Source organism: Pimephales promelas, chromosome 14, assembly GCF_988280905.1.
Source record: "Pimephales promelas chromosome 14, fPimPro1.hap1.1, whole genome shotgun sequence".
Taxonomy (NCBI): domain Eukaryota; kingdom Metazoa; phylum Chordata; class Actinopteri; order Cypriniformes; family Leuciscidae; genus Pimephales; species Pimephales promelas.
This window is the reverse complement of record NC_142782.1, coordinates 30,398,242-30,425,598: the sequence shown is the minus strand read 5'-3', so window position 1 is coordinate 30,425,598 and position 27,357 is coordinate 30,398,242. Positions and strand designations below refer to the sequence as shown.

At 34.1% G+C, this 27,357-nt stretch overlaps 2 protein-coding genes across 7 annotated transcripts in view; both read left to right on the top strand.

Annotated features, from left to right (window-relative positions):
* Window positions 1–3,174, top strand: part of kcnd1 (potassium voltage-gated channel, Shal-related subfamily, member 1) — a 79,561-nt gene extending 76,387 nt beyond the window's left edge. For all 3 annotated transcript variants that reach the window (XM_089119826.1, XM_089119828.1, XM_089119827.1), the window contains 3 exons: window positions 582–674; window positions 766–1,004; window positions 2,497–3,174. In XM_089119826.1, coding sequence (XP_088975952.1) covers window positions 582–674; window positions 766–1,004; window positions 2,497–2,698 — 534 coding nt within the window. In that variant the 3' untranslated portion in view covers window positions 2,699–3,174. The remainder of the gene's footprint in view (window positions 1–581; window positions 675–765; window positions 1,005–2,496) is intronic.
* Window positions 3,175–5,327: 2,153 nt separating this feature from the next.
* Window positions 5,328–24,474, top strand: LOC120474835 (scavenger receptor cysteine-rich type 1 protein M130). Of its 4 annotated transcripts, none has more exons than XM_089119822.1 (19): window positions 5,328–5,983; window positions 6,606–6,773; window positions 9,139–9,468; window positions 9,599–9,703; window positions 10,024–10,224; window positions 10,468–10,668; window positions 12,324–12,608; window positions 13,286–13,594; window positions 13,783–13,986; window positions 14,622–14,927; window positions 17,237–17,533; window positions 17,680–17,976; window positions 19,129–19,392; window positions 20,280–20,558; window positions 20,668–20,790; window positions 21,048–21,128; window positions 21,251–21,337; window positions 22,540–22,686; window positions 22,781–24,474. In XM_089119822.1, exons 2-19 carry the CDS (start codon window positions 6,731–6,733, stop codon window positions 22,972–22,974), a joined length of 3,753 nt encoding a protein of 1,250 aa, XP_088975948.1. In that variant the 5' UTR covers window positions 5,328–5,983; window positions 6,606–6,730; the 3' UTR covers window positions 22,975–24,474. The 4 variants fall into 4 exon arrangements, with proteins under 4 accessions (XP_088975948.1, XP_088975950.1, XP_088975949.1 ...); XM_089119824.1 differs by having other exon boundaries at window positions 5,330–5,983; window positions 21,266–21,337; XM_089119823.1 differs by having other exon boundaries at window positions 5,330–5,983; window positions 22,784–24,474.
* Window positions 24,475–27,357: the final 2,883 nt, after the last annotated feature.

Below are 27,357 nucleotides of genomic sequence, written 5' to 3'. Positions count from 1 at the left end.
TGTGTTATTACTGTATTATGTTCTCTTCAGTTAACAACAGAATACTGTTAAGAACAATAGTCTACTCAAGTGGACATCTGAAAAAATTGTTTTCCGTGCCCTAAAATAAAAACATGAAAAAGATCCTGACTTAGTAAATATATGTATTTTGGTTTTAAATAAATGCTGTTATAACTTTTAATACGGAACTTTCTATTATCATTGAATGACATTGTGAAATATATTAAAACAGAATTATTATAATAATATTTCTCAATATTACTGTTTTTATTATATTTTGCATGAGAGACTTATTTCCAAATCAGTGTTGAATTGGTATTGTTGTTTTTTTGCACAAAAAAGTGTAAAAACATATCTTTTTAAAAAACGTATGGAGCCAGAGATGACAGTGAACAAAATGTTTTTGTTCTTTAACAAAAATAAACCCGAAGTCTTGATGATGCTATCAACTCTGAAGGCTGTAAATAGTCGCGGTCTCTTTAAATAGATTTGTGTCCACTTAAGATAGATGTTTTAAGGTGAGTAGCTTGTATCTGAAGACGTCGCCCTAAATAAACTTTTGTGGTGTTTTTATCTCTCAGTTTCCAGACAATGACAGCACTCTGTGTCTGAAGAACAGATCTTCCTTTGAGCACCAACATCATCACCTGCTACATTGTCTGGAAAAGACAACCGTGAGTACAGCTCCTCCGCTCAGTCTGTTACTGGACACAAAGTGCATAATCCAGAAGGTTTCATGAAGCATTTCCTCCCGTTTTCCAACAGAACCATGAGTTCACAGACGAGCTGACGTTCAGTGAGATGTGCATGACCGAGTCTGTGGGTTACCGCACCAGCCGCAGCACCTCCATCTCCAGCCAGCAGGGGTTGTCGACGTCGTGCTGCCCCCGCAGAGCTAAGAGAAGAGCCATCCGCCTCGCCAACTCCACCGTGTCCGTCAGCCGGGGCAGCGTGCAGGAGCTGGACACTCTACAAGTGCACAAAACATATGTTGGACCCCAAAGGTATGACATCAGACAGGCATGATGATGTCATTTTCACTCTCAAATCAAATAGAAAAAAGGTATCATGAAATATAAACTTAGATTTACTTATTTATTTAGCATAAAGAAAATTTAGAGTATTTTTAGGACCATTACAAATATATCATTATTATTATATCCGTAGTTCATCATCAATTTATTTTTTACATATAGCATGTACAGTACATACATGCATGCATACATACAGTACATACACAAATGTATTTTTTCATTTGTAAGGTAGACACATGCATTTTCTGTGAACAGCTTTGAAATGATATATATTATTTAAAAAACGCTATACAAATAAATAAAAAAGTTGTATTTCTTTTTTTTTATAATTACTTTTATCCAGGAAGGATGCTTTATTATGAGACTAAAAAATACAGTAAATACATGTTACAAAATACTTAATAAATTTATATTAAAATAAATTATTTTAAATTGGAATAATATTTCACAATATTACTGTATTTCTTGTATTAAATATATAAATGCAGCCTTTGTGGTCATAAGAGACTTCTTCTTTCTAAAAACAGTAAATAATCAACATTTCAGTTCAGGTCATGTTGTTTTATAGTAATTATTATGATTTTAATTATTAATAATTATACTGTATATTACTTAACCTAAACTGAAATATGTAAAATAATGATATACCGGTAGTATTTACATGTATGTTGTTTTATAATTATAATGATTTTAGTTATTTCTATCAACAATTATAAATTTACTTCATAAGTGTATTTATAATAATTATAAATAATTGTTAGTATATGTGAATACACTATAATCCATAAATGGTTTAATAACTATAAATAATTTTTGTATTTGATATTTATTCATTACAGTAATTATAATGAGACTGTTTTGAATATTTCTTGACATTTTTCTTAAGATGTCTTAAGATTCTTAATGGGCTCTATGCACGGCGTTTACATTTCAATACAATACATTTCACACACTGATAAATACAGCTTCTTTTATTTTATTTTTATTTTATTTGATTTATTTATTTGACAGGGACAGTGTACATTAATTAGCATTACTGCAAATGTACAAGAATTAGCCAAAAGGCTATTTTTCATCCATTGTCCCTGGACAGATGTTAATATTGTCTACCAGCAGTTAAAACTTTACAAGGAAAATACAAAATATAAAAACAATATAAATCGCTAAATCCTTTATGTAAATACAGTGTACAAATTCATTATCTTATCAACATTTTGGCAAAATATAAATGTTGAAAAGAGTTACTCAACAAGGACACAGATGGCAGCACGATCAGGTCAGGAGAAATTATATACTTATTAGTGCTGACATGACTGTTGTAATATGAGCCAGTTTTACTGTATTTTTCTACATGTGTATATATATGACACCAACAAAAACAATAACTTCTGTCACAATTCCAGTGATATCCCATCTAACCTAGAACTTTGGTTTTTCTTTATGAACGAACGTGTCCAAACAGCCGCTCCAGTCTGAACGCCCGGACGGAAGACCTGAAGCTCAACTGTGAGGATAGAGATTTCACCGCGGCTATCATCAGTATACCCACCCCTCCTGCCAACACCCCCGACGAGAGTCTGCCGCCCTCTCCTGCCATTCCTGGAATCTTACGCAACTCCCGCTGTTCCTTCACCCACGAGACAGTGAAGATCTCCTCCTTATAACCGCCACAAGCACACAAGCACCCTCTACCGCACAACAGAAAGCAAGTGATGGGGGAAAGAGCGCTTCTCCTAGGAAAAGACACGTAACATATCTGCTTCATTCCAAATCGACAGTTCGACGCAGACTCGCATGAGCTGACGTGCTTTTTTTGTGACCCTGTTGTACATCGGAGGACCGCAGACCGATCGGACGCGCTTGTTCGGGGGACAAACTCAATCCGATGCATTTTACAATGATAAATCAGCAGTCATAGTGGCACAGAAGGCCTTTTACTTTTAAAGATATGCAATGTTTCAACAAGCAGGAATTATGCCTATATACGTACATCCACTGCGTAATACAGTTGCAGGAGAGATTACAAAAGGTGGGAATGATCTTTGCAGGGAAAAAAAAAAAGAAAAAATGATGGCCGATATAGAGGAGGTGGTGTATATGTATCAATATTTGTATCATATTGACCTCTTTAGATCACATGCATCTTCAAAACCCCACTAAAAAAAAATGAGATTTCTGAGCAATCCTACCCAAACATGCATGATGTTGTATAGTAGATACCATGGCAGAGAATGGAGCCGCCAACATGCTACTCTCACATACTTTTGCATGAAACTTAATTTACCTCTGTTTAGTTTGTCCTGTTTTCTTTATTGACATTGAAGAAAAAAGATGATATTTACAGAGTATTAATGATCAAATGTGCTGCACTAGATGTGCACATTAGAAAAAAGAATGATAAACAAACATTCAGGCATGTTCTTTGCAAAAATCTTAGGCTGAGCGAGTGAGTGAGTGTGTGTGTGTGTGTGAGAGGTCCGACTCAGAATTTGATCACAGATATGCATGGATACCGTTATAGGTATTTTTATGTTTTCTCCCATGAGAAAATGAAGCGTTCCTATAGCATTTTAAAGCGAATTGAGGGCGTTTACCACTGTCATTGAGTTTTACCGCAGTAATTAGTCACTTCAACTCATTCTTTTTTTTTTTTTTTCATTTGGCTTGGTAATTAAGTGTAACCTAAACCCTAGTTAGCTATTTTTATACAGTAGTTCACGCATATGTCCAGTGGGTCATTTCTCTGATTTGTTTTGATGCTCTGTTAATGTCTATTTAAAATTCATAGGCAGCAATGAGACGGGCAATAATAGTGTGATTATTTTTTAATACAGCTGAAAAGAAAGATACAATTCTAAATGGAAATGAGTACAAAACCGGTGGAATGCAAATTTGCACTTGACTGATGAAAAATATATTTGTTACTCTGTTTACAAGCCTTTTTATTTTTACGTTTGTTTCGGTTCTGTTTCTAACCAAGCCCTCTCCAGCTTCATAAAACGGTGTGAAGTGGTAAATTTAGTAATTGGTCATGGCACTTGCTCATTTTCGGCAGGGGTTTTGGGTGAAACGGCTCCTGGTAGAAGATTAAAGAGTTAGATATCAAAAGCACAGAGGTGTAAAGTCTATTCCACAAATAAAGTGAACAGAACTCAGAAAACAAAATGTCTGTTGGCTCTCAATCACATCTCAACATCTGCATCGATTATTTTGTTTTTGAAGTGTTACATATCATCTCAAAAAATGTAATTTACGTACTTTTCTTCAGATATGCTGACACCATCTGATGTTTTATGGTGCTAATCTTGAATGCGATGGGTAAGATGTTCACTTAAAGTCTCATGGCTAATTGTTTTCTGGTTTTCTCCTGAGGGAACACTGTGTAATTGGCTATCAAATTGCATAATGTGAGAATTTGCCTTTAAATCAAAATAATTTAGCTGAGCATAATTACTCGCACCACAGCCGATCTTTTAGCACTAAGTCAACATGAAATGCATATTACATCTCTAATGTGGCATTTCTGAGAGGAATAGGATATTTAAAGCTGGAAATATGTAGGGCGGGGCTTGATTTTCCAGGAATTAATTGGATGTTTTAAATGTTGACTTAGCTGCGATAAAACAAAAGTAGCAGGGATTTCTTCCATGTTGTCACATACATTTGTATGTAACAGATGATCAAAAATGCATCGGTTGTTGATCGGATATTGAGATTTAGCAACTTAGCAACTTTGTTGCTAGATTAGCGACTTTTCACACTCCTTTAGCCCCCCAAAAAACAAACATTGATTTTAGTCTGTCACTACTTGTTCCATTGTCTGACAGAAAATATTTAAATGAGAACAGCTTTATTGGATATTTGGCTATATATTATATTAAATACAGTATGTGGGTATGGACTAGTAGAGAAAACAAAGTGCTGACAGTTGACGCATTAGGGAACAATTGTTTGCAACAAATTCTAAATGCATTTAGAAAATATATCGGGTGAATTTTCAATTCATTGAACTGAAACTGAATCCCATGGGCCTATTGTATAACTTTGATATGATGATAATTTTTTTCCGTATATTTTATTTTATTATATAGGCCTGTTTTATGTAATCAAAGCTGTTACATCCAATCCATAATTGTGATTAGTATCAAGCTACACTCCACCATCATAACTCTCTGTTTGTTAGGATGACGAGTTACATTTCTAGGCTAGTCTGCCTCAGAGGTCACCAGTCGCGCCCACAGCCGGTGCCGGAAGTAAAAATTCAATACAATTTCTCCATTGACAGTTGGGATGTGTAGCCTACGCCATAAAAAACATAGGTGGTAGACTTAAAACCAGCCTAAACCACCACAGCCTATGAGCGAGCCAGATGCTCAGTTGTTTAGCATGTGGAGCTGCAAATGCGTTTTACTTAGTCATATAAGCTTCAGTAAATCGAGGAAAAGGAGTTTTCTTTTACTGTCTATGGGAGTTTCCCTGCACGACGCGTCATCAATCCGGAAGTCGGCCATTTTGGAGGCACAGAACATAAACAATGCCATTGAACTGAACGGACTCGCAAATTTGGCTGATTATTTCTGCTGAAAATGATCGAGTTTTGGTCTGTACTAATCTGTCGCATCGGGAAAATACCTTTTGAGCTCTATAGACTGCCAAAAGTTAAAGAGAAGAGTGCAAAAAAATTATGAAAGAAGGCGTTTGTGGTTGAGAGAGGCACAGCATCAGCTCATGAGTCACATGTGTAAATGAAGCTTTGACTATGGCGTAAAATGTTAACGTATTAACTATGGCTACATTCACACTGTCTCTCAAAATCCGATTGGAATTTGATCCAAAATGATGTGCACACTCAAGGAAGAATTGCAGTACGGGCTAGAGAAGCTAGCTCGTTTGGACCTTTACCACTTATTAGCTTTAGTTTGTCAAAATATTGCGCTCTCTCCTGCTTGGTAAGTCCTTCTCTATATGATTTCGCAACTACCACGGGTTTTTTCTGTGTTTTTTGTTTAGTTTAACAATGTGTTCAGTAGTACATAAACAGTGCAACCCATGCTGTTGTTTACATCCGAGTGCCTCATCCGGTTTATTAATTCCTCATCCGGTTTACTAACATATATGTGATATGTCCATAATTGCCATATCAATATCATAGATCAATATGGCTCTGAACCATAGGACCATGACCCATGATATAATGAAGGCGGAAAAATGGTTACGCAACACTGACCTCTAGCGGTAGAGTAACAACAGCAGCGCGAGCTCAAGAGGCTTGATTATGCGATAGACAGTTTCAGTCTCGACACAGAATTAAAAGGGTATTTTTTAACTCACAATTTTGACTTTTATAAAATCGCAATTGCGATTTTTATCGTTATATATTTTAATTGCTACTAGTTTATATCTAAAACTTCTGTGGAGTAATATCACATTTGGAATTCTGTGAAAAAGAATTTCGAATTGAAACGAGTTTCCATGGATTTACAAAGTTTGTTTGAGAGTATTATCATGAGTATTATCAGCGAGTAACTGCTTAAAAGAAAAATAAGGCTTATTCTATCAATTGAAATGCAGTTGAATGGTCTCAGATGAAGGAAATGAACAGGATGCTAATAAAAAAATGAAGTGACATCACAGAACCTTTAAAAGCAGATCCAGCACTTGGCCTGTCCCTCTCCTCCGTCCTCCGTTCTGAAATCATGTGGTTCATGCTCCTGTATTTGCAAATATCAGCTATTCAAGGCAAGTGAAACTGTATTTCCTAATTAAAATAAATTCCATATTTTTGCAGTGTTTACATCCATTGTGTTCTATGCTGCTGTTAATGAGTCACTTAATGGATGAAGCATGCAGGCTAAACAAACAGGCTATTGAAATAACATGCACATTTATTTATTTTGCATAACCTATGTTTGTTTAATCTGGGTCCAATAGCATTCTTTTGTAATTCATTGCAACATTTTTCATTAGGTTACGTATCATTCATCAATTTATAGTATCAAGATAACAATTAAAAAATAATAATAATAATTTTGCTTTAATGAAAATTAAAATTCTCCAATTAAAATTCTCAAACACTCCAACTCCAATTCTCCAGCTCCTAGCATTTGGTGCTTCAGTGGAAACAAGATTATCTGACTGATAAATCTGATAAAATGGCTAATGAGTGACAGTATAACTTTTTTGTTTGTTTTTAACATTTTCAAAATAAAAAACATGAAAATGAAGCTATAATAATCAATATTTTACTGGAAATTCTGATTCTATTTTGATTTTTGGATATGAGATTTGGATATGATGCGGCATAATGCAGACAGGGAAATGAACAAAAAAATAGCCATCATTTTTGCAATCTGCAGTCTGCTAATTTAATTATGTATATGTTTGTTTGTTCATTTGTTTGTTATTAATTTCAACAACATTTCCGTAGCTTCATCTTTATAATATAATAAAATAAAATATGTGATAGGCCTGTATATATGCATGCATTAACAAGCTCTTAATGTAAATAATGTAAATAATGTATAAAGTATATATAAATGCAATTGCAGTTTCAAAACTTATGGCTAATTTGTTTAATTTCTATGTTAAATGTAATTATAATTAAATGCATTAAAATATTTATTATTGTTTATATATATATATATATATATATATATATATATATATATATATATATATATAAGCTTTTTATTTAGCTATTTGATTATCTAACTAGAGCACTGAACATACATATAGTTGTTGTTTTTTATATCAAGTTCCTGAGAAAATTTTTAATTAGTTAAATTTGAAAATAATTAATTAGTGGATAAATAAATTAACAAATAAAAATGGAGGAAAAAATGGTTATGCATTCACATATAGCATAAAATTGTAGTTTTGTTACGCTCTTTTAGGCTATCTCCTCTCAGTGTACATTAACAAATCAATTTAATGATCAAAATCATTCATTCTAAATTAAAACAGCTACAATGATTAATATATAGAAGAATATGATAATGCATCTTTGTGATATAAAATGTATTATTATTTGCTAACACTTTACAATAAGGTTCATCAGTTAGCATAGGTAACTACTTTAGTTAATTCGATCTAAGAATGAACAATACTTGGACAACATTTAATAATCATAGTTAATGTTAATTTCAATGTTTACTAATACATTATTAAAATCAGTTGATATGTTTGTTACATTAGTTAATGCATTGCGAACTATTACGAACAATCAATTAATGACTATTTTTTATTAACTAACTAAGATGACTAAATACTGTAACAAATACATGAACTCTTGAAACTTCGTACTTTATGGAAAAATGGTAGGAATACAATATTTATGCACATTAAAACATGTTGCATGAGAGTTTCCCTATAATGTTCATGATGGTTGCAATAAATTTCAAAGCAATGGACCTGAAGTTTCTGAAACCATGATCATTCAGTGGTTTGTATGTTCTTCATAACCCTGTGGAAAGACACGGTTATGCCTGTGGTTAACTCACTGATGCTTATGTGCAGCGGGTTTATCTCAGAATCTGCAAAAACATGCAATTTGCCAGAATTTCAGAGCTGAAAGCCACAGGCAGATAAGAGACCGCTGCAGTTTCTGCAGAGCGTGTGGTTCTTCTGCTCTCAGAATTCACAACCACATTTTCCAGCGACCATATAAGGTTAAAAAAGACACCTTGACCCTGATGATATTCTATCATTTAACATTTTACAATATGGCTCATTAGTTAACGACTTTAGTTAACATGAACTAAGAATTACAGCAGTTCCATACACATATATATATATATACACACACACACATACAAACATATATATATATAAAAGGAAAAAGGAATAAAAACAATGTAAAAAAAAATTGTTGCTGTCCACCACTTTTTTTTTTGACAACATAAATTCAAGATATAAAATATATCTATCCAATCTGATTATGAAAGTTATGATGTTTAGCACTTGAAATTTTACTATACAATATTTTATTGCATTTAAAATAAGTACTGTTATTTCAAAATAAAAACACATTTTCATAAAAAACATTTTTTTTTTGATAATTGTTTTACGAGTTTTTTTTTAAGCAAAAAAAGTTTTTGTTTTGCAGGGCTCAATGTGGCTTTACGTGGATCGACCAGCCCGTGTAAAGGCCGGCTGGAGGTGCGTGCCGGTGACGGCCGGTGGGGCTTGGTGTGTCATCACGGCTGGAAGGAAGAAAATGGACAGGTTGTGTGTAAATCATTAAAGTGTGGGGACGTGAAGGATTCCGGTTATCAAATTACCATGTACAAAGATCCACCTCCACCCAAACTATTTTTGATGGATCAAGTGACCTGCATATCGAATGAAACGAGCCTTTGGGAATGTCCATTTTATGGTGGAGATAACCTTCAGTGCAAAAACGATTTTCCTTCTTTCGTTGCTGTTGAATGCACTGGTAGGTAGTGTTTCTAGTTTCACATGTTTAACTGAAATTATTGCATTTTATATTTATTTTTTGAGGTCATCTTGGTTAGTATCCAGAGGTGAATCAATACACAGTGTTGATGCCAAGCTTTTCACCATAGGAAATGTTAAACTGAGTTTGAATGGGCAGAGGGATAAATGTGCAGGAACGGTGGAGTACACAACGCAGAACGGCAACTTTGGTGTCTGTAAAGATTCTGCCTGGGGTAAGTGGACTAAAAAAAAGAATTTATTTTTAATTTCTAGTTCTTAGCCACTAAATGTTGACTAAAAAGAGGAATAAAAAAAATCATCTTTTGGAAATTGATCTAAATGCCTTAATTAAAAACTTTAGCATGGGTGTGTTCACTTATGCTAAGCATAAATGTTTAGCTTAATGTATGTTTTGTGAATTATACTGTAGTCTGTTAACTTTGGTATTTGTAAATATGTAATTATTAATGAATATTTGCGTGTAATGTTATATATGATAGCTGACACTTTATGCAAGGATTATCTTTTATGTATTTAATTGCATCTGGCCAAGGTAAAACACAAGCAGACAAGATATGCCAGGAGCTTAAATGTGGAGATTGTTATCGGGGATGTGATGAAAAGGATGGACTGTTTAAAGGACAAACGAGCGAAGAAAGTGTATCGCTTAAATGTGATGGCAAAGAACAGTTCTCTTGGCAATGTATGTATGAGTTGTCAAACTGCATGGAACAAGTCGGTGTGATCTGCAAAAGTAAGTGTAAAGCTACTATTGTTAAACAGCTTTCTGGGGTATGTCGCTCTGATTGATGGCATTCATTGTTCTGATATTCTAATATTCAATCAGTCTGTTCATCTGGGAATCTGAACATTTTCACTGAAATTCCTTAATATACTGTATTTTCAGTAATTGTCCCAGATAGTATTTTCATGGTTTGTATCAGGTGAGTGGTAACATTCACACTCATATTTACACTGGGACACTTGTATTGTACAGAACACAAGAGGTTCCGTCTGCGAGATGGCGACGATCTTTGCTCTGGGCTTGTGGAAGAGCGCTATGTCTCAGATCAATCGTGGGTTCCTGCTAAGGATAAAGATGTCAACCCTGAAGACATCTGTACGCAATTAAATTGTGGAACCTCTGTAAATTTCACTAACGATAATGGAAATAACGGTCTCCGACTGACATGCTCAGGTAATGCACAGGGTTTTTTTTTTTTTTTGTGTGTGAATAATATTACATAAATAAATATATAAATGTTAATACATATTTAAATGTTTGATAAGTTATTAATGTAATTATTAATAACAAATGCTACATTAATACAAAGAGAGAAACACAGTTTGAAAAAGATGATTTTTTTTGTACAATGTTATCATTACAAATTGAAAATGTTATTTCTTCTCAAGTTAAATTAATATGAGTTGCAATTTAATAATAGGGTTGTTAGCTATTATTGTGCTCAAGGTTGTAGAACCTTGTAAAATGTGAATATGATGTAAACATTATTACTACACTGTAAAAATTGTAAAAAGTTGAGTTAATACAATGAAGGAGATTAATGTAATCACCAGAAACTCAAAATATTTTGTTATCTGAACTACATAAATTATCTAAGTTTATTTGACAAAAGAAAAAATGTTGTGATTACAAATCATGAAAATATTTTTTACAGTGTATTTATTATAGCCTATTTATTATGTTTTTTGTACAATATAAAACAAATTTACAAATTTAACATTGTATTGTTTCATCTCAAGGTAAATTAATACATGAAAATGTGTTGCAATTTAATAAATGGGTTTTTATTATTATTATGGTAATAGGGCAGACAGAGTTGACATTACACGCTCAACGTCGTACTGACATTAATAACAATAAAAATACATATTTATTTGTATTTATTTTTATGTGTATAGTCATATAGATAATAAATATGCTACTTAACCAATATATCTTATTAAATAAAATAAAAAAGCTTTTAATGATACATCACATCAACTTAAAATCTCTCTCTCTCTCTCTCTCTCTCTCGCTCTATATATATATATATAGATATAGATATAGATATAGATATAGATAGATCAAAATAATTTTTTATTATTTTGGATTTATTATTATTTTGGTCCGTATTGAAATCATACTTATGTAACATGATTATTTCACATGACTTTGGGAACTTGTTGAATTTGGTAGAAAGACGCATTTCAACAATTATTAAAAAATTGAAATTTGAACATTTATTGTACTTTTTGAACTATTAAAATAAGTAGTTCTTTTCTAATGCACTTAAGCAAAGTATAAGAGTATTCAAGTAGAAATTATTACCACAAATAAATAAGATCAACAATAAAGTGCACTTCCACAATCTCCTGAAAACTAGTTTCTTTATTATTAGTCATAGGTCACTCTGTGTTTAATTTTTAATTAACTCTGTGGTTAAACAAATTTGCAGTGTTCCCCTGCGTTGTAGCCACTACCATTGCAAATCTTGCACAAAGCATGTTGCTCCTCGTTGCTTCTATATATATATATATATATATATATATATATATATATATATTATTAAACAGTGGGGTAGTTCCAAGCCAAAACAGCCATCCTTCTAATGAAGGAAAGGACGAATGTGATAAGAAAAATATTTAATTAAAAAAAAAAAAGTATATTTGAAAAGTCAGCATCACATTCTCGTTCTTATTTTTTTGTTTGATGTACATTAGTAGTTTGTGTTAATAATGCATACAAGTTTTATTGAATCCTACACTGCAAATGTTTTATTTCAATTTACTGTTTTCATTTGAATCCTTTATTTTATTTGTTTTTTTTAATGACATTTTCTGTGTTCACAGGCAAGGTCAAGCTTCGCAACTTCACATCAAAGTGTTTTGGAGATGTTATGGTTAGTGTGAACGGCTCTGACTATGGAGTGTGCTACAGTAAATCGAATAAAAGACTGGGGGAGCAAGTGTGTAAAGAGCTTGGCTGTGGAGAGTTGCTGGATGAGAAAGAGGGCCGCGGCATTTCTAACGGTTTGCTGAGTAACGTTGAGTGCCTGGGCGACGAGGCTTCACTGTGGCATTGCCTGGCCAAACATGAGATAAAACAATGCAAGTCAACCACTGTTATATGTGAAGGTAACTGAGACAGCCTTGCAGTTAAAGAGATTGATCACTTTTACTCACAATTAATTTTTGGTATGTTTTAGCTTACCTCAAGGGCATCCAAGATGCAGGTGTCTTTGTTTCCACAGTAGTTTCAATTTTGATTATTTTAAGTCAAACCGTTCGTGTCTGTCAGTCATATAATGGAGGTCTATGGTCACCACCTCAAAGAGCATGCACAGAGAAGTCCAAATTAAACATGATTTAATGACTCTTAAATGTAAGGACACATCGATGGCCTAAGACACGAAACGAGCGGTTTGTGTGAGAAAACGAACAGTATTTATATCGTTTTTACCTGTGGTTACAAGAGGTTAAAACGATATAAATACTGTTTGTTTTCTCACACGAGTCATTAAATCATGTTTAATTTGGTCTTCTCTGTGCATGCTCTTTGAGGTGGTGACCATAGACCTCCATTATATGACTGATAGACACGAACGTTTTGACCTAAAAATATCAAAATTGAAACTACTGTGGAAACAAAGACACCTACATCTTGGATGCCCTTGAGGTAAGATAAAACATGCCAAGAAATTATTTCAAAGTGAACTATCCCTTTAATTATGATCTTTTCAGAATATACAGGAAAGTTACTTAAATCACATGCAACTGAGGCAGTAATAAAATGTGATGGTTTTAAATGGCAGGCAGCGTGGATATGCGTTTGAGTGATGGTCTGGGTCGTTGTTCTGGACGTGTAGAGCTGCAATGGGAGGGCAAATGGAAGTCCATAAACTCCTACGGGTGGACCAATGAGGAATCAAACATTGTGTGTGAACATCTCAAATGTGGTCAATCAACTTCAATAAATAAACTCCTCATTGAAGAGAAACAGAATCAACTGGAATCATGGCATTTCAAGTGTGTAAACTCTAAAGCAAAAATCTATGAGTGCTTAAAAGAAGCGAGAACTTCCAAGAGTCAAAGAGCACTAAATGTAAAAGTCATATGCCAAAGTAAGTAAAAATATGATTTGATGACAATTTTGTGTTTTTGACATATTTTCACAATATTTACATCATTTTCAGCATACTGAATCCCAGTAGTTTTTACACCTGTTTATTAAGTAATTAAAGCTAAGGTATTACTCTTCGTGTAGAGCATGCACTATAAGTAACCACAAATCTTTTATCTTCATTCGCAGAGGAAGAACTGATGTTCTTTGAAGGTGATTCACCCTGCAGGGGAAGAGTACTCGTCAAGTCATTTGGTGAGACCGAGGCCCGTCCGCTGGAAGACAACAAGACAGAAGCCAACAACATATGCCGTGCAATGCAGTGTGGTGACGTAGTCCCCTCTATAGAGCAAAACGGCACTTATGGCACTTATGACAATATCACATGTTCAGGTATGTGTGCATATGACTGCAATTTTCTGCAAACTTGTTATTTATCAAAATGTGACCTGAATAACTGATCTTGTGAATTGTAATTTATTTTAGCATTATAGAGATCATATCATACACTTTTTTTTAGAACATTTTTGTTTGTTTTCCCCCCTGAGGTTAGTCAAAGGGTCTTATACCACTCACTTAACTGACTCTGTATTGATTGGCTCTTGACTGTCATTTTATTCTAATTTCATCCATTGCATATTTAAGCACAAATAATTTTGAGATTTTGACCATTTTTTTTTAATATCTATAAAAAAATACATTACAATTTCTTAGTTTTTGAAACAAGTTTCTTATGCTCACCAAGGCTACATTTATATGATCCAAATTACAGTAAAACTAATATTGTGAAATCGTATTACAAATTAAAACTGTTTTCTATTTGAATGCCACTATAGTTATAGAAACTGCTATTTATTTTCTCTGTACAAACCACATTCATCTGCAGAGGAGCAAAGCATTTTCAAGATGTATGCAGTTTTATTTTTAAGCACTAGAGGGCCTACATAGAGCTACATAGTGGACACTGGACAGTAGGGTTAACATTGCTGTGTGTAAAATGCTTATATTCTCAATGATGCCACTTGTAGGCTCGGTGAACGTGACACTTCGAAACAAGCTTGAAAAGGATGAAAGATGCTGGGGAACGGTAGAGGTCTGCACAAATGACGGATGTGGAGGAGTTTGCATGGACACCTGGACAAATGAGTCCACAAAGATCTGTGATGGCTTGGGCTGTGGTAAACCAATTCAGATCACGATTCCGACACAATACAGTGGATCCGGAAACTACTATAGTGTATACTGCTTAAATGAGGGGAAAAATCTTAGCATGTGCAGGTTTATTCCCATTAGCAACTCCATCTGCAGTAATCCAGCCCAAGTGATATGCACAGGTAATGTGTACAGTTGCTTTGTTCAACACCAACTGTTTGTTTTTTTAGTCATTAGAATTGTGGCAATGTATTTTTTGTTTTTTTCATGCTTAAAAAAAATTAGGGATGCACCAATGTATAGGCTAATAATCGATATCGACGGAAAGGAATATTTTCACCATCGGCCATTGGCTGACGATAAATATATAACAGCTGATGATAAGGGCTGATTATATATCCTGCCAAACAAAAGTCGGTGGGAAAATGTGTCAGATTCCAGATTCTGTCCATTTTATCACGAGTTTTCGGTCATATTTACTTTAATACAAATAAAAAACATGTATGAATGTCAAAAAGTATGTTGGGAAATACAGTAGACTACAACTCACCGAAATAATGTCTCATGTAATCGCTTAATCTGTGTTTCAACCGTGGAAAGACATATATTTATTTAAAACAGCTTAAGTACATTTTCGCCTAACTTTGCATTTACCTTTGAAAAGTTATCCAATGTGCACAGTTCATTAATTAGCTATAAAATAAATCAATAAACTAGAAGGGACCTTATTTAGTCTTATATTTATGTGTGAAAAATTTGTATTAAAATAAGCGTTTATGACAAACATTTGAGTGTAATTATTACATCTCAAAATAAATAGTTGAATAGTTTTATCTCTGTTGTTAATTTTAATCTCCAATATTACACAAATACAAAATTAGAGCAATCCCCTTTATAGTTTCCCAGCATTAGCTGGAAGATATTTTTTTCCCTAAGGAAAATCAAACTCGGTAACAGTATCGGCAGATATTATTCTGAATAATCTGCTTTTTTGATGGAGAAATTTAGGATTGGTGCATCTCTCATGTTTTACACATACCTTTGGGTACCTACATGGGTACCCTTTCATACACTTGTGAACCCTGGGATAGCGTTCTTATTTTTATAAGTGAAATGTAGTTAAGAAAAATCGAGCACAGTATGAGCATGCAACGTGTGCTTGAAATGTTGCTAAATAAATCTCCACCATCTCCTTAAATGTATCACAAAAACAGTGAGAATTCTTCCAGTTTTGTACATTTGACATTTTGAACCAAAATTGTGCAATTGACAATCAACATTTTTTCCTTTGATGCCAGAAATAAACAGGGTTTAAAGTGTTAGTTCACCCAAAAATGAAAATTAAGTCATTAATTACTCACCCCCATGCTGTTCCAACACCGTAAGACCTTCGTTCATCTTCGGAACACAAATAAAGATATTTTTGATTGAATCTGAGAGCTGGATCAGTCCTACATAGACTGCCTAAGGGACTGGCTCTTGACGGCCCATAAAGTCATTAAAGAAAAGGTTTAAATATTCCATGTGCCTACAGCGGCTCAATTATAAGTTTATCAAGCGACGAGACTACTTTTTGTGCGAAAAAAAAACATAAATAACGACTTTATTCGACTATTCCATTACTTCCTTATGGGCGCATGCGCGAGAACTGAGACGAGGACGTTCTCATTCGTCTACTTCTTGTTACCGGCTGATCACCGCTTAGGAGTATTACCGCCACCTACCGTATAAAATGATGATCCATATATAAGGCGCTCCGGATTATTTTTTGAGAAGATTAAAGGCTTTTAAGTGCACCTTATAGTGCGGAAAATACGCTAATTGAAAAGCGTATGTACAGCGCGCATCTTCCTCTGCTTGTAAACAGAAAGTTTTGCGCTTCCAGCTATATCAGCACATCATTTTATACGGTAGGTGGCGGTAAAACTCCTAAGCGGTGAGCAGCCGGTAACAAGAAGTAGACGAATGAGAACGTCCTCGTCTCAGTTCTCGCGCATGCGCCCATAAGGAAGTAATGGAATAGTCGAATAAAGTCGTTATTTATGTTTTTTTTTCGCACAAAAAGTAGTCTCGTCGCTTGATAAACTTATAATTGAGCCGCTGTAGGCACATGGGATATTGAAACATTTTCTTTAATGACTTTATGGGCCGTCAAGAGGCAGTCCCTTAGGCAGTCTATGGAAGAGTGATCCAGCTCTCAGATTCAATCAAAAATATCTTAATTTGTGTTCCGAAGATGAACGAAGGTCTTACGGTGTTGGAACAGCATGGGGGTGAGTAATTAATGACTTAATTTTCATTTTTGGGTGAACTAACCCTTTAATAGTTTTTGTGAAGTGCTTGAATATTTTGTTAGGCAAGCATTACAGAGTTACATGTGTGAAATGTTGGCTAACACTGAATTAAAATGGGCCTTAATCTCGGGTTAAATAAGATGTTAAGCACAATGTGAAAAGCCATTTAATAAAGATTTATTTGATACTCTCTGCAGACAGCGTCAAAGCTAAACTGGAGGATCCAAGAGACAAATGTGCTGGAACTGTGTCACTGTATTACAATGGGAAATGGACACCCGTCTGCCAAGACAGTCTTGATGCAAATCTTGGTAATACAATCTGCAGGGAATTGAATTGTGGGCAGTATAATTCTACTACTTTGACTTTCAAAGAAAAGTTTCAAAATGAACTACCGAGTATTGAATGTAAGAGTGATGCCAGCTCTGTTTCCAAATGTAACTTCAGAGACATTTCAGGCAAAACATGCTCTGTCGGCTATCTACAATGCACAGGTATTTCACATTTGTTTGATAATAACTCTTGAAATGTGCAAAGATTACTTTTTAGGTGAAGGGTGTAGTTTCTGCACATACTCTGACTTTTGACTTCTCCATCTTAAACATGCTAACAGAAACCTTTGATATTTCTGCCATAACAGAAAAGAAACGATTGCTCCTGTATGAAAAGAGACGCGCCTGCAGTGGTCCTGTATATGCTCATAGCGGAGAGAAAACACTGTTAGTAAGCGGACAGGGATGGGGCAAAGAGGAAGGGCAGAAGATGTGCCAGTATCTACAGTGTGGAGATTACATATCACACTCCACTACAACCAAAGACACGCAAGAGTGGTGGAGTAGGAGCTATAATTGCTCTGGGAAGACGGATATTTGGGAATGCGAGAGACATGTTCAGGCCCCCCAGCTTCATGAGCAATTAAATATCACATGTGACAAAGGTATCACCTCAGTTTTAAACTCTTACTTTTTGAGAAGTTTTTTTAGCAGCACTGCCAACTATTGTTTTTATTGACATTTGAGTAAACCAGGGTTGTGCACCATTCATAATTAAATTTTCAATCCCCTTCTAATTCCAGTTCAGTTACAAATTAATGAATATATTTGTGCATACGTATATATATATATATATATATATAATGTACAGTATATTAGGTTTATTATAGTTAACTAAAACTAGTTGCCAAAGCAACATTTCTCATTGTAATTTTGTTTAGTTAACTACAACTGAAATTAAAATGTATAACACCTATATAAAGGTATTTTAAAAAATACCAAAACTATTGAAAATGACTAAACACAACAAAATTGCTAATATATATATATATATATATATATATATATATATATATACACATAAAAACTCATTTAAAATATTAATAAAAACTTTAATAGTATATAAATTATGCTATGTATATATATATATATATATATATATATATATATATACTGTATATATATATATATATATATATATATATATATATATATATATAAATAAACTTTTTCTAGTAAATGATTCGAGTAACTTTTTTGACATTTGTGTATAAAGTGTTTTATTTCTACAATATATGGTGTAAAAACGTCTTAGTGCTGCCCTCTTCAGGTTGAACGGTGGCTACTGCAGTTGATTTTTCCTATTGGACGTTAGCAGTTCTTCGTGACTTACGAGCTACGCCCTGTTGGCAGTATAAAAACGAGCTTGTTTCGTCAAAACCACTGTAGCGAGTCAGGAGTTGGAATTGCGAGTGTTGAAAACGTTCAGGATAGAATGCCAGTGGGTGGAGTCAGGCTCTGACCAGGGGTTTAGTTGCACTTTTAACTATTTATTTATTTATTTTTTACCATTATAGAAGACTTCATTTCCCAGAATGCTCTAATTTACCTTAAAAGTGTTCAAAACGAACATAAACAACATGTCAGTCTTTAATATTTTTCCTGTTTAGTTCCATTTTGTTTTGGTTTGCAATTTAGTATCAACTCAAGATACTGTGGCCATGCCAAACTCATGATTTGAAAGGGCATCAATTCTAAACTATTCTATAAACCTACCATCCAGGACTATCTGATTGTCTGGTTTCATTTCTCTCCAGGTAACCATTCAGCCATTGTCCTCTCCAAAAACTGCACAGGCGAGGTGAGAATAAAGAACGAGAGTGTTAGTGCGTCTCTGAACAATCAGATGTACAGTGAGTTATGCTCCGACCTCGGCTGTGGTACGGCCTTCCACCACTGGAGTACAGATTTTGAGGAATCAAAATGCTGGGATTTCAGCTGCACTGGCAAGGAGACGGTGCTGTGGCAGTGTGGCTATAAGATGGTCAGATGTGACAAAGTCCTTTCTTTGGCCTGTCAAAGTAAGTCATACACATTAAAGTGGGCTATAAATACTGTAAATAATGAATGGATGCTGAAATGTACAGTATAGTTCCTCTTTTTAAGGTGCACTATGTAACTTTTTTTTTGTTCAAAATGTGCAACATTTAAACGAGTCAATCCGTCATTAATCTTTTTTTTCCAAAACGTGTATTGTCTTACCCTGATTCACTATGGTAAGCTTGTTATACGTTTTTATATTTTATTTCATTGCATACACACTTCACTCACCTGGTGTATCTGTAAATAGAGACAAGTTGCTGGGAGTGGCATATGTTAGTTGCCACAACGAGTAAAAAAGGATAACATGAAGGCACTAAATCTAGAACTTCTCAATCTCGAACTTGAATGCTAGAATGCGCCAGAGCTCGTAATAAAACCAGAATCAACATTGGATTTTCAGAGATGGTGACAACTGAGGGATTTGAAATGTTGTAAAAGTGAAATGCCATAGCACTCTAACAGAGGTCATTGTAAAGTAGTATGTATAGGATCATTTCATTATGGTTGTCGTAGCGCTGAGCTGGAATTTATTTTTTTTGTGAATTTTTTTTTTTTGAGCAGCAATATAACCATATTCATCCGTTAGAGTAGAAGCACAACCAAAACAATGTTCTTCCACAAAATGCATGCATTTTTTTTTATTTTTTTTTAACTGCTGGTGGGCCACACGTTACATAGTGTTCCTTTTCAACATCCCATGAAATCAAAATTGGAGTTTTGTAGCTGTTTGGTCATCTATATGCTAATGTACTGTATTCCTAATTCAATTTTTACAGATATACACACGTTTTAAAACATTAAAAAGATTAGTCAAATGTATGGAATATACTTACTTGCACTGACAGAATTGACGTTTTTATTGCAGAGGGTATTGAGTTCGGCTCCACTGAGAAGTGTGGCGGGAAGCTTGTGGTCAATTATGGAGATCAATGGGAATATGTTTGTAAAGACAAATTTGCAGCTAATACTACAGAAGTTTGTAAAGTGCTTGACTGCATGAATGGACAACCTGTGGATGAAAGGGACATTGCCAAAGAAATAAAGGTGACCATTAAATGTCCAGAGAATTACCAGTACATTCATCAGTGTGTGCAGCGTTTCAATGATAAATGCAAACAAGGCCCTGTTGAAATCAAATGTGAAGGTAAATAAAAAAAGACTATCTTTTTAGTATTTGTTTTACCATTGCTTTCTTTCTTGTTAAGTAGCTTGAGTAAAGGTTAATACCTGTGAAACTGTCATTAAAACTGCAGGTTATGGAGAGAAAGTTATATCTACGGGGAATTCTGGTCTGATAGTGGGTCTAGCGCTGACCATGCTGGGGTTGCTGATGATGCTTTTTATGTGGATGAATAGGAAACGCCTACTTTTAGTCTGTGAGTATCGCTTGCACCTTGCTGAAAGACATCATCTTGATCTGCTGACAAACATTACTGAAGTAACACGCTGAAGTTCCAGTGATATTCGAAGTGCCTTCATCTTGTTGACCTGTTGATGGCGGTGTTTCCCAGTCTTTGTCTCACTCCAGACTCGCATAAACATAAAATCATAACATTTACATAACAAAACATTAATCCATTTATTATCCCTGCCCTACTAAATCACAATTGTCTACCTGTTTCTCTTTTTGCAGTAAGAAATTGCAGAAATAAAAATGAAAAAGACATCAACATTGACAGGAATGAAATGAATAACATGGAGAAAGAGAACAGAGGTAAAGACATAGGATAATGCATTATGTAAAAAAAAGCATGAGCTAATACAAAACATTTGGAAATGATATCTAATGGAAACTTAGCCGTGTGTGTGTGTTTAAAGAAAATATATTACTGCTAGCCAAACCTGTTTCAGATTTGCCTCAAGGAAAGTCGTCATCTTTAGAATATGATGAATATGAGGATGCAGATCCCGTCAGCAAGACAGGTAAGATATTCAAATAGTTGTGTCTGTCTGCCTACACGTCCATTTTTCCATCCAAGTGTTCTGTAACTGTAAAATAACTGATGACATTTTTCATTATGTCAATGAATAATCAAGACAAGATTGAAAATATAATAATTAAATGATTTTATTTACACTGGTTTTCTTTTTTTTTTAAAGGGATAGTTCACTTTGAAATTAATTTTTGGTATGTTTTAGCTTACCTCAAGGGCATCCAAGATGTAGGTGTCTTTGTTTCCACAGTAGTTTCAATTTTGATATTTTTAGGTCAAACCGTTCGTGTCTATCAGTCATATAATGGAGGTCTATGGTCACCACCTCAAAGAGCATGCACAGAGAAGGCCAAATTGAAAATGATTTAATGCCATATAAATGTAAGTACACATTGATGGCCTAAGACACGAAACGAGTGGTTTGAGTGAGAAAACAAACAGTTTTTATATCGCTTTTAGCTCGTTACCACAGCCACAAAGCACCCGCGTCCTCAGATCACTGGACATGGCTGTGGTTACAAGAGGTAAAAACGATATAAATACTGTTCGTTTTCTCACACAAACCGCTCGTTTCGTGTCTTAGGCCATCAGTCATTAAATCATGTTTAATTTGGACTTCTCTGTGCATGCTCTTTGAGGTGGTGACCATAGACCTCCATTATATGACTGATAGACACGAACGGTTTGACCTAAAAATATCAAAATTGAAACTACTGCGGAAACAAAGACACCTACATCTTGGATGCCCTTGAGGTAAGCTAAAACATACCAAAAATTTATTTCAAAGTGATCTATCCCTTTAATGTTTCATAAACTAAAATGTTAATTTTGGTCAGCTGAAATGACATCCCATATCAGGCTAAATAAATTAAAAAGTATTGATAATATAAATTAGACTGAAATGTATAGGAGATTTTTGGACTTTGTGAGAAAAAGAAAAAAAAATATATATAAAGTTGGAATAAATGTATCTAAATATGTTTATATAAATAATTATATATACCGTAATTTACATTTAGCATTCGCATATTCAGCATTCATACAGTATCCTATATATACAAATGCTGTTTAATGATGCTGTTTAGGTTAAATTGATTTGGAATTACAAAATCATAATTATCTTCACACAATAAATATATATACATTTTGTTTTGTTTGTGTAAGAGTAAATCATATTCGGTTCTCCAACAGGAGAGGAGGATGCAGATGATAAAAGCGCAGGCTCCTCTGGGACCGAATATGATGACATTGAGGGACAAAACCGTGACATCTCTCCTCACCAATCCCACGCTGATGACGACCTCCCTCTCCTTCCCAAGCGATCCGAAAACATTCTAGGTACAGCACTAAAATGCACACCTCGCAGTGTGTGTGTGTGTTTCGTTAGTACCATTGTGGTAATAGTGGTGTCATTTTTCCTTCATGTTCTCAGCAGATCAGGACACCTATGAAGTGGAGACAGAGAAACAGGAGGACTATGATGATGTCATGGCTTTCGAAAATGCAGGGATGGCAGACGCACTAGCACAAGTAGATGTAGCCGTTGATGCAGGCACAGATTCAGAAGCAGGTGCAGATGCTCTGGTGGTGACCACTGAGGTAGAAGTTCATGCTGAACAAGAGTAAGGATTCAGACACATGGTTACACACTTTATTTCTATAGTCCACTTCAGACACTCCATTAACTGGAAGTAAGTTTGCAACTACATCCATAGTTTGGGTGGAGAAACTCATTTTCTTTTCATTTTTGAAATTGGAATGAACACAAGCACACACACACACACACACACACATTGACAGGATTTAAGGAGTTTTTTTGGTTGTGATAAAGTGTTTTACTTTTAAGTAAAAAAGTAAATTTTACTTTTAAGATAATAATAAGAGATAAGATTGTATGTTTTTAGTATATTTCATAGCAGTGGAACATTGGGAAATAGGAAGATAATATAGGCTTAAATATGAATGCTGTGAAAAACCACAAAAGGTTTTGATGTATTTTGTAGTTATTTTGATCTTTTTTTTTTTCATTTGTTTTGAATGCGTTGAAGCTTGAGATTTCTGCAGAAATCCTTAAAATTAAAATTTGATATAGGCTATCCTGTTCATTTGTTTTTATAACAAAATTGTGCAAGAGCAATCCCTTTAAAATCATCAAGATCCAGTAACACAATGTTTGTATAAGAAATAGGCCATTTTATAGGCCAAGTTCACTTAAACGGATAGTTCACCCAAAAATGAAAATTTGGTCATCACTTGCTCACCTTCAAGTTATACAATTTATATATTCAAGAACTTCAATATATATATATATATATATATATACATACAGGATTGAGGGTGAGCAGATGATGACAGAATTAAAATAGATGAGCACACATGACTTTTTGAGAAAAAAATTGCCAGATTACATTTTTAAATGCAAGGATTAGGTTTAAACTTGAATATCTAACAAATTTGATCGAACTGAATTGTAACACAGCTTATGACTGAACACAAATGAACTATTTAGTTTCCCACCATTTTCTGGATCATTAATAAGGAAAAATGTACCTTGTAACAATCTAAATTTAGTTATGGAAAAGTCTGTAACCAATTGTTTTCTTACATGCTAAAAAATGCTGGGTTGTTTTTAACCCAAATTTGGGTCAAATATGGACAAACTTAAACATTGGGTTAAAAATGTAATCTAAAAATGTAACCATATGGCTGGGTTTGTCCATATTTGACCCAAAATTGGGTTAAAACAACCCAGCATTTTTTTAGAGCGTAATGCTACATAATCAAGAAAATGTAAAAAAGCTTCTTTACCATTTTTGGGGAAAAATAAAGCATATTTCATTTGGGCTGACAACTATGAGCATGTATACAATTATAATTAAGTGACATTATTTTGACTAATATTTAATTTTTTTTAAATATACTACTTATTTTGAAAGGAATTATGATTTACGATTTTGCAATAAGATCCAAGTTTTCTGTTCTGTGTTTTTATTTTTTATCAAATATTGCACTGTTTTGGTCTTTTCGTTTTGACCTGCCTTTTTTATTTGCTTGCTTTGAAAATTGCTTTGATGGATTTGTCCATTTTATAGATTTATTTCACATTAAAGTAATTGATAGTTCTGACTCGTTTGCACATTCTTATGCATTCTCTTTAAACTGTATGTATGTCCAGTGAATCTCAAAAGAGCTAGCGGGTGAAAGGCTGTCAGTGGAGATGCAGTGCTCTGGTGCTGTGTGTTAAACTGTATCGTTCTATAACACCTATAGTTTGATTCACAGCACAAGAGTTTGCTCTCTGAGTTTCATCAGGAATTCTACTTCTGATAGACATGATCTGTGTATTTAATTGTAAAAATGTCTGATTACATTAGACGTGTGCTCACCAATGCCTGCGGTAACAGCTGCTGTACTATAACTAGTAGTACTAGTGTTAGTGTATTTTGGTGACGTCTTCCTGTGGCCGGTCAAGTTCACATGTCATCTGCTTTACCCAGAGGGGCTCATTTGGAAGTGCTTTGTGTAAACAGAACATGTTTCTTTTGAAGAGAAGTGACCGTTTGCCTTCAGGGGCCGGAATCTCTGAATAGAACATTCCGAAATTCAAATGAGGATTATCTGGGATTTGTTTAACATTCTCTACAGTTCCGTGAAATCTCAGCCTGTTTAAGAAGTTGAATCATGCCTGTGCCGATTTGTGCTGGACTAATGGGTGTGAAATAACGGGTGGACATTTTGTCTCGTTGTTTTGTCCTTGTATCATTTTTTTAAACAAACCTTTTAAAAACATTTTAGCAGCTTGTTTATCGAAGTAATTACACAAATCCGGCCACAAAATTTGCAATTCTACCTGAGTTTGCAGGCTGATTCTGAGAGTTTGGTTGTGGATGATGCAGCAGATCATTGCAATTTGACATAATCTTTTGGTTTGTAACCGCATTTTCACACTGCATTCTTTAACAAAGGGTTTGGGAAAGTTTATTTAAAGGGATAGATATTAATTTTTGATATGGTTTAGCTTACCTCAAGGGCATCCAAGATGCAGGTGTCTGTTTCCACAGTATTTTCAGTTTTGATATTCTTAGGTCAAACAGTTCGTGTCTATCAGTCATATAATGGAGGTCTATGGTCACCACTTCAAAGAGCATGCACAGAGAAGTCCAAATTAAACATGATTTAATGACTTGTAAATGGAAGTACACATTAATGGCCTGAGACACGAAACGAACAGTATTTATACTCAGTATTTATACTCCACTCTTTTTATGAGTACTGTGAATTAAGACATTCTTATTACGTCACATACTGTTTTTAGCCTACTATATTGTAGGAAATGCTATTTCGGATGCTCTTACTTAAGCAATTAAAAAAATAATAATAATTGCAAATACGATTTCACTAAAGAAATGTGTTTCATTAAATTTGCTTATTATGGTTGAATTAGATATCAAAGGTCAGGAGCAAAGACATTGGGAAATAAAGCGAGATGAAATGCATAAAGTAATTTGTATAATTTAACATTTAATTATCTCATGTTTGTGTAATATTCTGAGTTGGCATTTCTCTGTTTTTATTCATTTTGAGAAAAACTGACTGTTTTTGTGCAAGTGAGATGAATGCTCACATTAAGAGCGCACATGGCGATTTCTCTCAACGCGGCGACAGGAGAGCTGTCAGTCAATAAATATGAAAACAAAGTAACTTGAAGTCAGAAAGGCATATTTTGTTGTAAATTTCAAAAGTTACTTTACTTGTTATACTTGGAAAAAAGGAAACTGATTACGAATCTCACGTTACTCGCAAAGCATTACCACCAACCCTGTCACGCTTTTAATAGGCCTTCTTTAAAATGATCATTCTAAAATGTTCTCAATATTCAGTAGATTATAAATAATATAATAAACCTAATAACGCTCATAAACGGCTTCCATGCGTAAAATCATCAGTGAGTGATGCTCAGAAATGTAATCAAGCTGTCATCTCATATGATGCTTTGCTCAATGTTTCCATACACACACTCAAGAGCAGAAATAACCTTCACAAACATGCCTGTGGATTGGTGGTATAAGCAGTTGTTGGCTGTGAGATTGTGATTTTCCATAACGGCAAAGATTTATTAGCAGTAGCGCTGCATGAGCCGATGGAAATAACCGTAACGCAGATCCATTGGTTCTTCAGCCGCCGTTTCATGGCATCTGGCCCTCAAAGCCTTATGGGATACTGGAGTGAGTGATGTCATGTGGAGGGGTCCTGGCTGATTTTTATGTCCCCACATTATATGACAGCAAATAGTTTCAAATAATTTAGTTCTTTTTTTTTAAGTAATCACATGCTCGCCATTCAGGGCGAGCATGAGATTATATTCAAAAATATAGTAAAAAAAAAAAACAGTATTGTGAAATATGATTGCAATTAAAAGTAATTAATTTTCTGTTTAAATATATTTTAAAATTTTATTTATTCCTTTGATGTTTTCAGCATCATTATTCCGGTCTTCAGCGTCACATGATTATTCAGAAATAATTCTATTTTTGAGATTTGCTGCTCAATAAACTTTTCTTATTATTATCAATTTTGAAAACTGTTTTTGCTGCTTAATGTTGTTGTGGAAACTATGATACACTAGGCCTACTGCTCAAAAGTTTGGGGTAAGCAAAAAAATATATTTTTTTAATAAATTAGTACTTTTTTATCAAGGACGCATTAAATTGATTGTTGTAATGTTACAAAATATTTATATTTCAAATAAATGTTCTTTTGAACTTTCTATTAATCAAATAATTCTGACAAAAACGTATATGGTTTCCAGAACAAAAAAAAAAAAAACAACAGCACAACTTATTATTCATAATAATAAGAACCATTAGCACCAACTTAGCATATTTTAATGATAACAATTCACCAACACAACAAATATGAATTGTCTTTCAGTTGCAATGCACAAACCATTTTGAATGCAATGGCCTTTCATATCATATAGCCTACTTTCTGTTGCATTTATGGGATAAT

Excerpts from the sequence above, each read along its gene's own strand:
- LOC120474835 (XM_089119822.1), top strand. The coding sequence starts at position 6,731 with ATGTGGTTCATGCTCCTGTATTTGCAAATATCAGCTATTCAAG. Across the intron at positions 14,928-17,236 it reads AGCCCAAGTGATATGCACAG|ACAGCGTCAAAGCTAAACTG; the intron begins GTAATGTGTACA and ends TACTCTCTGCAG. Across the intron at positions 19,393-20,279 it reads CCTTTCTTTGGCCTGTCAAA|AGGGTATTGAGTTCGGCTCC; the intron begins GTAAGTCATACA and ends TTTTTATTGCAG.